This window comes from Vulpes lagopus, chromosome 8, assembly GCF_018345385.1.
Source record: "Vulpes lagopus strain Blue_001 chromosome 8, ASM1834538v1, whole genome shotgun sequence".
In the NCBI taxonomy this organism is placed as follows: domain Eukaryota; kingdom Metazoa; phylum Chordata; class Mammalia; order Carnivora; family Canidae; genus Vulpes; species Vulpes lagopus.
The window spans coordinates 74,572,705-74,585,643 of NC_054831.1; the positions used below are offsets into that span (position 1 = coordinate 74,572,705).

Sequence of the window (12,939 nt, forward strand, 5' to 3'; positions counted from 1 at the left end):
ATCATTTATATAAATCCCAAATGTACGTAATGAGCTGACTGTGTAACAAATTTATTTTAAGAATGAACAGAGCTGGCCTCCAGAACAGAAGCAGAACACAGCCGCATTAATCAAAAAAGAGAAATATTTTCAAATCAGCTGTGGAATAAAGCTACATATCTACATTCTATAAGGTAGAAAAAAAAGCTTCATTAACATGTACACTTCTGAAATATTTATTTTCTCCTTAATTGCATGTGAATTAGTTGGGAGAAGCTGTAGGGAAGCCCTCTTACTGACTTAAGCCTTCTCAGCAGTTTGTTAAATTCTAGCCTCAAATCCCTTGAGGCAATAGTGGATTCAAAGCAGCTTTTAATCATACTATAAGGAGGGTGAAGTAGTATGTAAGTAGGTCATAGAGAAAGAATTACAAGTGCATAGGTTATTGCCTTCTTCAGCAACTACAGTGTACCCGAGTTTTCAAAGCACATTTGCTTTTGCCATGTAAAGTTAGAAGCAAAACCAGAGTCAAATGCAAGAAGAAAACTTGCTCTTACATGGGATATCGGGACAATGTGAATCCAAGGAACGCTTATGGAGTGAAGCCCTGTTTAAATAGTTTGGCTGCCAAATACATAAATAACACGATGATTGTACAGGTATTGATGCAGGTGCCAAAGAGAAACAAAGTACACACATACACACACCCCATAGGGTGTTGTTTCCATGATCATAGCACACGCACAATAGCCCTTTTAAAAAATACAAATTTCAAAAGCTCTCGAGTCTAAAAACGAAAACAAAACAAAAACACCCAACCAAATACCACCTGATGAAAAGCGTAAATCTCTCGTTTTCACTGCTTTGGCAGAAGGAAAAAACAAAATCTAAAAACAACTCAATGGGGCCCCTTTTTTAATTTTCATGCAGTAATGAGCCATCAGGTATCATGTTTTGGCAGTTGGTGTTATTTGGCAGACAGCTCCACTGGGCCGCTGTTGAACACTTGGGTTCAATGGAGCTATTTTCTAGCCAAGGATCTTATCAACAGCACTGAAAAGGGATGAGGCCATCAGCGGGCCCCTCTCGTGGACATGACCTGGTTGGTGACACCACTGCGTGCTGACATCACTGGGGACGGGCCTGTTGTGGACAATGAAGGTTCCTCATAGTTTTAGCTTCATTGTGGAAAAACCTTAAGCTCTTCCCTAGGCCCATCCCCCTACCTTCCCTAATTGTCTATTTTTTTTTTTTTTTTAATCAACTTGCTATTCATTTCCCAAACAAAAGGCAATTCAAGAATTGGAAGCACTTCAAGGGAAAGTTTCTGAATGACCTCATTTTATATGAGGCCTTCCAAGGCGATCGGGTGCACTGTGCTGTTTCAGCAAGCCGCTTCCCCCCTCATGCCTCATCTCAAACGGAGTTTTCTGCAATGGTCATTGTTTGAGCGCTGAATTATCACTGGCATTAAAAAAAGCCCACAAACCTCTCAATAGAAAACGGCGTGCTAATAAAATGCATTTGTGCACAGAGTACACACTGAGGGAACTAGAAGACTCCTATCCCTGCCACCCCATTCCATCAATGAGCCAGAATATAGTCCCTTGGTTCTACAGCTTTCAACGTGTTTGCACCAAGTTTACACCATAACTTAGATACTGGGTGCCTGATACATGGTGATTTGTGTTCATAAGCAAACAATTTTTCTTCCGTACAGACCTTGTATACTTAATGACAAATTTCCATTTTTTAATTGTTTCTATACACGTCACACGTGGCAATCTGCTTAAAAGCAGAAGACTATCAGCTATGTTATTGCAGATGCATCACTACTGTTCCATCTACTCAAAAAGCCTCCTTCACAAAAGGGTCGTTCCCCACCTTATCCCCCCCGCCCCCCCCAACACACACACCTCACTTCTGGCTCACCATTACGAACTGGAATCCAAAACATCTTTCCCCTATCACATTTTCAAATTCAAATTTTGTTAACATAGCTGTTCCGGCTTTAAAAAAAAAAAAAAGCCTAATGTGTTCAGAGCCATTTGGAGCAAGAAATACAGGCCCTATAAGGGGATTTCCCATCATTTCTAGCCAATAAATTTGAAATCCACATGAATTTTAAGTACCTGAGAGAGTATCTGACTTTGTGGCCATGTGTTTGCTCTTGGCTTCCTCTAGTTTCATTAGCAACTTGCAAAAATAAACAATGGTGTTCTGTATGTGCTTGAAAAAAGCCAGACAGATCCTTAAATGATACATTTAAATTATATCTTTTCTTCATTCCATAAAGGTATCCCTTAAAAAATACTTATGTCGCTAATCAGAAATTTAAAATGATCACTTTATTATCCACCAACGCCCTCTGCCACCAGCCCCACCCCACCCCACCCCGCCCCTATTTTCAATTGAAAGCTTCTGGAACATGACTTTGTCACATTCCTAAAATGACTTAAGTAAAATTAAATGCCAATAAAGATGAAGTAGTTATTAAAGTCTTATTTTACATTTTTACGGGAATTTTAAGTAGTCACTCTCCCTTGAGAACAGCTGCTACTGGCTTTTTGCAATCTTGTGTTTTTCTGAATCTGTTTTTAATAGAGCCAAAAGACATAATGGTGAATTTATCTTCCTTCTGAAGAGGCCCTCACCATGAAGATGGTTCTTTGTGTACATACCTTCGTGCTCCGAAATGAGATGCCCCTCTAGAGTTTCCAGAAGCTTCCATTCCCAGGGGATGAAATGTTAACACCGCGGGTCGGTCAGACCCAGAGCCCAACCAGCTCATCACTTCCCTCTCTAACTTGCCCTTGCCCTTGCCTTTCTCCATGGTACCGCTGCCACCTTCTTCGCTTCCCCCTCTTTAGCTTTCTCAGATGGCAGCCAGACAATGCCAGAAGCTTCCCTCTACAGCTGCGTGTCTGAGGAGGCAGGTGACTACCAAAGTGAAGAGAGTTGTGGTTGGTTGCTTATGTGCAAGAGAAATCAAGTTTGCCTCGCCTTGACCAGAGCTGGTTTCTGAACTAGGAACAGCTGTCTGTGGAGTGAGCCATGGGATTCCTTTCCAGACGTTACCAGAGGGCGGGAGGGGGGAGGATGCAAGTCTGTGTCCCAAGAAGGGAGGTTGCAGGAGATGAACCCGGGGAAAGTGGCAAAAATGGTGCACAGAGCCAAAAGGGCTGGCGTGGTGATTTGCACCCTAAGGCACCCAGTGAAGACCTCTGAAGGAATGTTCCATTGGCCTCTTGATGATCCCGAGATGGGTCAGGCGACACCAGGTACCCTTATCTGGTGCCAGCCTGGCGGCAGGAACAGAATTCATACCGATCAGAAGGAGGCGGTTAATTCCCTGGCAGTCTGCCCTCCGGCACCCGCACCCCCACCCCCACCCCCAGGCCCACAAAAGGTTTTCCCAGATTGGCCACAAGTTCTCATCTTACTGTCACGTGTGGTTGGATTAAAAAAAGGAGACACTTCTGCTTGATGAAATTCACCAGCTGAGCAGCAACAGCTGGGTGGGTACAGCGAGGGGTGGACATGAGGTCGGGGGTGGGGGCAACAGGTGGGGGGGTGTGGGGAAGGAAACGGGGCCGGGAGCTTCAAGCCTTGGGGTGGGGCTGTCGGGGACAGATCTGGGCAACGATCAAAACCTCAACTGGGGAGGCAATCTCAGTGTGTTTGTTTTTTTCTAAACAAACACATCTCTGAGTGAAGATTCAGAGAGCAAAATCTGGGGGTTCCGTAAAACCAAGCGCACAAACCCGCTCTACCCGCGATGCTGGAGGATCGCCCGCAGAGGGCTGGGGTCCCCAGGTCAGGGCCCACCTGACAGCGCGCACGCAGGCCAGACTCTTCCAGGCAAATGCTACCTTCAGGCTGAGTGGAAGAGACCAGGTGATCTAAGAACCAAACCTGTTTGATTCTGCATCTGATTCCATCAAAGACGGACTGACACTGGCCACGGAACATTTACTTTATTGCTTGGTCAGCCAGACCTTTGTCACACGTGTGGCCATCATTTCCTCTTAGGGACAAATGGCTGAAAGATCAAAATCTACCGTGATCCTCAAGTAAGGAAGTGCGATGTGTTAACCTAATTATTACTATAGCCATTACATAACACAGCTATTAAAACGACATGTAGGTTGAAGATACATTAAGGTTTTGAGCACAGGAAATTTATTTTTTCCCCTATAATATGGTTCAAATCTCCAAGCCATTTTTAGCTCCTGGTAAAGGTTTTTGAAAATCCCAAATGGCTTTTTATTTAAATTTGCTTTTGATTCTAATTCCCCTGAAGTCCATGAGGGCCAAAAAAAAAAAAAAATAATAATAATAATAATAATAATAAAGTAAAATAAAATAAAATAAAATAAAATAAAATAAAATAATAATAGTGATTTTTTTTTCTTCCTCTTTAAAAGGACTACCCAAGATCTTCGCGGAAAGGTGGCGTAGCTATCTTCCCAAGCTAAGTGGATGTGTTCTATGTTATCTCCACTGCTGAGTGTGAACCTTGATGTCAACCCATAGCTCAGTCTCAATACTCTCTGGAGGCTAATAGGTACGTTTGCCCTGTTTCCCAGGAATATAGCGGGAGAGGTGTGAAAGACTTTGGGTCTGGGGGAGAAAAGAGAAGCAGCTAGGGATTTTGTTGTGCTTCATTTTAATAACAGAGATCACTCCAGGGTGTCCTAAGGACACCTGCTTTCTCCTCCTCACTCACCCTGCTTTAGGTTCCCCATCCTCTGCACCCCGTTCAACTCCCCATCCTGCATCACACCCCTGATACCTTTCTACCTGCTGTTCTCTCTCCATTTCCTGACTGTTGCGAGTTTCTGGACGGCTGAGACTATGTCTCGTATCCTGCACAAGATATATTTGTGCCTTGATTGGTTACGATTGCAATAGGACATCTTTTGGCCCCTCTTACAGAAAGTTACCTTTCAACGTCATAGTGCTTTAAAATTCCCTCTTTTGCCTGCCCACTCCTATTCCCATTGTGCAGCTTAAAGCCTGAGAAAAGTGAGGCACAGGATGCTTTAGCTCAAAGACCTCATGAACTGGAAGGCGGATGAGTGAGGATGGAGGCGGAGGCGTTACAAGTCAGAATCAAATGCCACTGCGATTTTTCCTTTCATATTCATTATTTTTCTTTTCTTATTGTACAGCTTCCTTAGTGGCAAAATTCTGAGGTGTCTACAAATCAAAGACCATGGTGGAAATGCAGCACCGAGGAAGAGATGGCTTTTAAAGTGTCAGGTATTCATTAGTTACGCTTTCAGGTAGGCAGGGAAGGCGTCTGGCCGAGTCCTGAGTTTGAATCCCTCCCACCATATGAGCTGTGTGTCCCCAGGCCTATTACTTAACCTTTCTCTGTCTCAGTTATCCATCTTTAAAATGGTGATAACATAACTACCTCCAACTCCTGGATGCCAGTGAGGATTAAATTATACAAAATTTTAAAAACCCGCCTACTGTAGTGCCAGGCGTAGACTGTTCATAAATTTTGGTTTTATTCCTTACTTCCAATCATAATCCACTCTCCCCATACACCCCCAATGCCCCCCACCTAAATCTCTGTTTAAACCTGGAACTGGCAGGTGGAAAGGAAAGGAGAAAGCCAGTTCTAATCCTATTGTTCTTGTAGCATTAAAGTTTCATGGACACTTCCACTTCTAAGGCCACCAGCCTGACCCAGAGGGAAGGAGAAGGCTGCGGTTTACAGAGAGAAGCCACTGAGCAGCCTGGGGATTGGGGTGAGGTCTCCATCCCTTTTCATCAGGTCAGTTTCCAAAGAGAGGGTCCAAATGAGTCCTATTTGCTGCCACCAGGAACTTAGGCCTCTTACCTCCAACCCCGAGAGTTCCCATTTTCAGAGATGCTTCCTGAGTCATCTCTGAATGAATGGGTAAGCCATCCACTTCACAGAGCCCGAAAGAGAACTGGGGTTCCCAACCAAGCTATACAGGAAGCAAGACACGGTAAAGATCAGGACATAGTGGGGCCTGCAGCCCTGGTGATACCGAGATCAGCTTTACAGGAGGGTGAGCAGCATCGGAGCCATGTCTACAGAAGGTACAACTGTGCCCATTCTAGTTAGTTCCCACACCAGCCAGCCAGCAATGCCATCCAGAAGTTCAACATGGACTTTTTTTTTTTAATTGCAGTCACAGCCTTTCTCAAGACAGGGATGAAAAAAGCCACCATGTCGTAGATGTACGTGTCATCGTTATGACTATAAACCTCAAGCTCTCCTTGACCAAGACAACAAAGTTTGTTGAGCTGAATACTTTCACAGGGAAAATTCTAGTTTTCCTTTTTTTTCTCTGAGGGCATGCTGGCAAGCTCTGCTTTATAAACTCCAGTGATTCATCAGGTTCCCAAGCAGCCAATCATGGGCGGGTCAACTTGGAATGGGCTGAGGTGGCAGCTTTGAGCCGCCCTGGTAATACATGTCACTCTGGGCTGGTATCATCTCCCCACGGACGCCATTTCCTGTTAACCGTGATGGTCTTGACATAGGAGAAAATGTGCTGAGATCAGTCACGGTCAGAAAAAAAGCTACAGAGCTGATGAGCATACCTGTGCATGATAATCCCTAATGACACCGCATGAAGCAAAAGGCTGTGCTGGGGAGAGAAAGGGTATCTCATCCCAAATCAGGGTTCCCCAGCACATTTCTGAGTTGAGTGGAGGTGCACGTGTGTGTGCACTCTCCCCCCACCCCATGTACATCTAGCTTCCATGTCACTCCCATCTCTGTAGACTGCGACCATGTGATTGGAAAGGTGCTTCAGCTCCAGGACACTTCATTTCAGTCCCTAATGGGCGACAACATTAAAGCCTCACATATGCTCTCCTTCCTCTGACACCCTCTTCCCAGTGTCAGTTAAGTAAAATGCCACAAATTTCAGTTCTCTCCAAACCACTGCCTTGTCTTTCCTACACAAGGGAAGTCACTGTGAGTTCAGAAAAGCTCCCAACGCCAAGAACCATCAGGGAGGCAATAGGCTTGGGAAGGGGGGCACCCGTCCCTCTCAACCACCCCTCCAGGAATGACCGGAGTGTAGAAAGAAATTCAGTGAAGGCTGAGAGAGGTGAACCGAGGCATTGCTGCAACTGAATGAACCCTCCTGTCCTTGCTCTTACTCCTTCTGGAAGAGCGTGCAGATGAATGCTATGGAGCTGGGGATATGCCGATGAACGAAGCACGTTCTGTTAATGACTCTACAGAAATCTCCATACGGGAAATGAAGGGTATGCTTTGCATCTATAAATTCTGGCCCCTTAAATTCAGAACCACCATTCCCACCCACATCACCCTCCTCCCTCTACATGTTACCTATCCAGGGTGTTTCCAGGGCTGAGCGGCGATGAACTTTCCATCAGCCACCTTTTCACCTAATTAACCAACCCCCCCATGACAATAATTGGTATTGAGTCACCCTTTGAATGACTTCCTAGGAATTCAAGCACGATCTGCACTTGCCATAAAGTTCTAGATCTGAATATTAATCAAATGCTCTCCTTTGTTTTTCAGCCCCAAAGGGGTATTTTGCAACTGCACAGACTCCTATTTTAAGAAAGAAAAAAATGTGAGGTTTCATTTTTGACAAATAAAAGAGTACTAATACACTGAGCTTATAGATCTCAGTCTGTGGTCTGCTGAACACATCTATGTGAGTCTTTCCAAGGCTCGGGTGCGAAGGGATTCTGGATGCAATCGTTACTCTATTAAAAGAAGCCATTTTCCCCGTTTGAATCTTTTGCTGTTCCTTTTCTGCAAGTCTCGGCTTCGAATTAAAATTTACTTTGACATTTGTTTAGGTCACTATGGAGGGGCATCATCGCACATGGAGGCTAATGGCAGGGTGCAGATTACATTTCTTCTATACTGCTGCGGAATTAGATGCAGACAAGTTTGCCAACTTCAGGCAACCTCACACCATCCCCATCAGGCTAAAGGAAAGGATATCTTCGTGCTGGACCCTGGAGTAGAGGGTCCCCAAGTTCAGAAAGCTGATGGTGGATCAAACCACAGGAGAAGCAAAGTAAGAAAGGATTTCCCTTGTTCTTGGACCTAATTATGACCACCCAGGGATTAAAGTGAATGGATCACAAGTAAATAATTGCAATATAGTCAAAAATTCAACATGGAGGCTTCCAAGTTATTTCTTTATTTCAGCGTGCTACTGACAAGCAGCTAGGGAGCACAGAGGACCACTTTTCTCCCAAACTGCAAAAAAAAAAAAAAAAAAAAAAAAAATTGCTTTGCAGCCTTTGTTTGGAATAAAAATTTCCCATGAAAGCAGAATCTAGGTGTGCTGGTAACAGTGGGCTTCAGATATAAAGCTTCGTCAATTACCTTTTATGAGCTCATCCTAAAAGCAATTATTGGCATACCCGATGGAATGAGCAGTTCAGATCCCATTGGAAGTAAGTGAACATAATAAGTATGCATTTAAAATCCACTCTATTCACAGTGGATAACTTTTGAAATATTATTATACTACAGATATACTTTGGGTCCACCCAGGCTCTGAATACAGTCAACAGAAAATTGATACTTGAGAATGCAATTTATTTACCCCAAAACATTAATTTGAATAGTTTGGAATTAGATATTTCATAACACTTCACCTTGAGTTAAAAAAAATTAAAATGCATTGTCCAAACTCTAAAAAATGGTTAATGTTCCATAACTGTGTTTTTGTAAGGAATGCATTTTGTTCCTCATGTACTGAGAGCATCACTAATTTGAACCACAATACAATCCAAGAGGAAATATATGTAACTAAATATCTAAAAAAAAAAAAATGTTTTTGTCCTTTCAAATTATCTCCCTTTGTGTTTAAAAATTAGGTCCTTAATCTTCCTTTATAAATTTACTAGTATTTTTTAATATATCGCTGCGGCAGGAACAACTAATTAAACCAAACACTAAAGTGTTAGATAAGATAAATTCTTTAAAGAAACCAACCTTAGTAAGATGATTTTCATGTAAATCAATGACCACTGAATATTCGAGGACCCTTTCTTTCACATTAAGCATGAGAATAAGAATGGTTTCAATATTTGAGAAGTTTGAAACAGATTTTCCCTTTTTTTTCTTTTTGAACTCTGTTTTCACCTTAGAAACCAATGCTTATGCTACAAAATGAAAGATTTTCGAAGACATGAGAAACGTTTGCCCTGCATAAAAATGCATTTTATGAGCACATAACCATATATCAAAAATCAATATATTCCATGGAGACCTTTAACTTGATAACTTAAATAGGCTATGGAACAATAGTTTGTGACCAAAATTCTCAGGGCAAAAGTTCTCACGTGTCCTTGAATTTCAAAACTGTTTATCTACCTGGATGCCAAAAGAAGAAGTAGAGGCTAGAAATAACAATTTACTTAAATATTAGAAATATTCCCCTTAACTTCTCTTTCATCCTTATGTTCCGTGAGTCCACCAAAATAGGCAAATTTAACCTCCCCCCCCCCAGCATTAAACACTGTAGAGGCATGTCTGGTAACAAGGTATTTGCCAGAATGATAATGGTATTACAAGCAGTCTCAATCAATACATTTCTTTCTGTAGTTAACAGAGAGGTAAGCAATAAATCTCTAACTTAATCCAACCAACATAGCTGCAAAATGCAAAAAGCTTTATGAATGATAGATATTAAATTTTTTTAAAAGCACAAAACCACAAACAAGCAGTTCTAAAAGCCCTTCATTCTGTAGAGTCTATACAAACAAGATTAAAGCAGATAAAAAGGGTGTTGAGAAAGAAAAAAAAAAAAAAGCCCCAGACATGCATTAAGCTAGTTTGACAGCTCCATTGTTCAACCGGTCCCATTGTCAGACCCAAAGATGTATTCAGTGCTACAATGTCTGCTAGCAAATAAACAAAAGACTACATTTTTCAAAGCAGGATGCCAATTCTATCATAATTCTTTCTCTGCTTCCCGAAAGGTCAGTGGTGGCTCATTCTTGGTATGTGATCGAACCCTAACACAGATGCAAGAAACAAATATTTGCTTTCAATACAGAGGGACCCAGGACGCCATGCATGAACAGAGGTCTTTAAACAGGTACACATTTTGGCAAACAGGATAAAGTGATCCAAACCTGGTAACACAGAAGGACTATTTAGGTAGGCTAAGTCCAGATTAGAGCGGTATTTGGAACGCAAGTCTAATATGGAGTCTCCTTAGCTCCTTTTTCGGTGATTATTCCATGCAGAGTGCATGATAATGAGAGGCTGAGACATTGCAAAGGAAAAGACAAACCAAGAGCCAGATTCCGAGCCTTTAAAATTATCCACTGGCCACTCACAAATAGCAGGGAACAAATACATGATATGCTTTCAAAAGGCAACGGGTGCAAATATAACTCGCGCTGGGCAGTCCTTTCCTTTCTCTCGCTGGCTCCCTTTCTCCCAGTCCTTGGTCTTGATTTTGTTTCTCTCTCTCTCTCTCCCTCTCTCTGCCTTGATTCTTTTCCCCCCCCCCCTCTAAGATAAGGAAGCTACTTGATGCTGAGCATGATTATTGTCTCCGGCAGCTCTAGAAACTAGAAAAAGCACACATTAAAAACAAAGGACACAACAACATACCTTAAAAGCAGCTCCTCATTTCTCATAGTAACAGCGGATTTGGGACAGCGCATGCTTTCTACACTGATACACTGGTAGTCTCCACAAAAGCCAGTTCAGAAGTGCGCTCAAACATCAATGCCACAGTAGCTGTTCACTAATGCGCTCTCTCTCTCTCTCTTTCACTCTCTCTCTCTTCCTCTCTCCCTCTCTCTCTCTCTCTCTCTTTCCCCACTCTCTTCTCTAGTCAAATTCTGAATGGTGGAGCAAAGAGGTTCCTGCAGATTCACTAAGTAGAAATAATCCTCTCTGACAAGTTATGTTGTCTGGGCATATTTTTACATTAATACACTGTGCTGCCTATAGGGGTCTTGTTTGCATTCACTCAAGCCTGCCTGGTGTGAGTTCTCCTAATTACCATCTTAAAAAATTGGAAAGAAAAAGAAGGAACTCATTTACCTTTTTCTTAGACATAGAATAGCCAAGCCAATGCCACATTTTCTTTTTTGCTATATCAACTATCAGCAGGCATCGCAGATGACTACCAGAGGATTTGGATAGGTCAGTGTGCTAAAAAGGATTTTTGCTTCTCTTTTCTGGGACACTGAATTCACAGTTGGATTCATCTATTCCTTTCCTCTTGTCCTCGGGAAGAGTGACAAGGTCAAGACCCTTAGCCCCACCCTGGGTCATGGATGCAGAAGATAGAGATTGGGGGACTTGGAAATATTTTAACTCTGTGCACACCAGAGCTCTTGCAATCAGAGCAGGATTCACCTGAAGCAGGACATCCAAAGGAGGCAGGCAATGCAAAGATTGTTTGGTCATATTGAAGTCCTAGGTGACACCGGAGCATCATCCTCAAAAGACCAATTAGATATTCTTTTCCAAAATTGGAAAAATCAGCTGCCCCTACTTCATTATACTCAACGGGCTTATTAGATACAGTCAGCCAGGGAAATATGCATTCTACTTCTGTTTATCAGAACAAGAAGAATTCCATGCAGATTAGCCAAGTAGAACAGCAGGTTAAACACACAGAGAAAAGACGAGATGCTATGGACGGAACAGTCAGTTGCCCAAAAGTGCAAACTAAGGCAACATTCTGTGTGCTCGCAGGAAGCCAAGAATGCTCGTGGTGGGTATGGAACAATGCAGGGCAGAGCCCGAAAAAGAGCTGGATCACTGAATCCTGGATTCTTCACCCCCGGCTCAAAGCATGTCCCTGTCCTCCACTAGCACCCGCCATGAACCTCAGTAATAATCTGGGGTTACAACAGCTGTGGGAATAATAGCGGGGTGGGGAAAATCACAGTGAGCTCTGTCTCTCTCCTATTTGAGGAGCTGGAATATAACCCAATATCTTGCTAAGACCTCTGACCTCTGAGCCTAGTCTTGGCCCAGAGCTAGGCAAGTGGAGATGGTCTGGAGGGTGCTGAGGGTTCTTCAATCTACTGCACAGAAATCTTGCTTAGTTTTTCAATGGCGCTGAGGACAATAAAAAGCGGCGATTGAGAGCAGTCACCATCCCTATTTCTGGATGACAGGGAGGCAATATGATGGATAACTCGACAAAGGTCAAACGATGAAATAACGCTTGTCCCTAAAACAATCACATTTTTACATTCCCCTCCTTCCTTAGGATTAGGACACATGGAAGTTATAGAGTGAGTATATAAAAATGATTTACCTTGCCAAAGAATGATAGTACTTAAAACCTAAGATGTTCTTTAGAAGCAAGATAAACATCACATACATGAACATGGGACCAGAGAGATCTTGGAGGGAGGGAAAGAGTTGGAGCCATTCCGCTAGTGACCTAGCCTCTCCGCGGCTCTCTTTGACGCCCATTCTTCAATGGGGGGAGAGGGCAACAAATGCTAATTTGTTTAAAGCACCTGAAGATCCTATAATGAAACTGGGTGTGTCCTGTTAATTTTTATTATTATTTTTTTTTTTTTTGAGGGGAGAGAGAGAGAGAGCGCGTGAGTGGCAGAAAGAGCAGAGGGAGAAGGAGAGAGAGAATCTAAAGCAGGTTCTACGCCCAGGGCGGAGCCCAAATCTGGATGGATCTCAGGATCCCGAGATCATGATCTGAGCCAAAGTCAAGAGCCTGATACTTAACCCACTGAGCCACCCAGGCACCCCCTATTGATACAAATATTTATAAAAAGTGAAATAAGTGGCCTGACATTGCCCACAGTTGTGTCTCTTAGAAAAAGGTAAAACTGTGCTGCTCAGACAAAAAGCTCTTTCCTTAATATTTTCATAAAATTCCTTAAAAATTTAAAAAAAATTTTTTTTTATTGGGGTAAAACTGACATATGGTATTAGTTACAGGTATACAACATAATGATTTAATA

At 42.7% G+C, this 12,939-nt stretch overlaps 1 protein-coding gene and 1 long non-coding RNA gene across 4 annotated transcripts in view; one reads left to right on the top strand and one right to left on the bottom strand.

The window, feature by feature from the left end:
* CELF2 (CUGBP Elav-like family member 2) overlaps positions 1-12,939 on the bottom strand; it is a 518,459-nt gene that overhangs the window by 308,770 nt on the left and 196,750 nt on the right. The window contains exon 1 of one of the 3 annotated variants that reach the window (XM_041765408.1): positions 10,598-10,755. The exons of the other annotated variants lie outside the window; for them this stretch is intronic. Within the exon in view, the coding sequence (XP_041621342.1) occupies positions 10,598-10,650 (53 nt within the window). The 5' untranslated portion in view covers positions 10,651-10,755. Of the gene's footprint in view, positions 1-10,597; positions 10,756-12,939 lie in introns of those variants that run through there. 3 annotated transcript variants of the gene reach the window in all.
* Positions 4,409-7,764, top strand: LOC121496781. Its single transcript, XR_005989341.1, has 3 exons — positions 4,409-4,546; positions 5,154-5,244; positions 6,153-7,764. It is a non-coding gene; the product is annotated as an uncharacterized LOC121496781 (long non-coding RNA).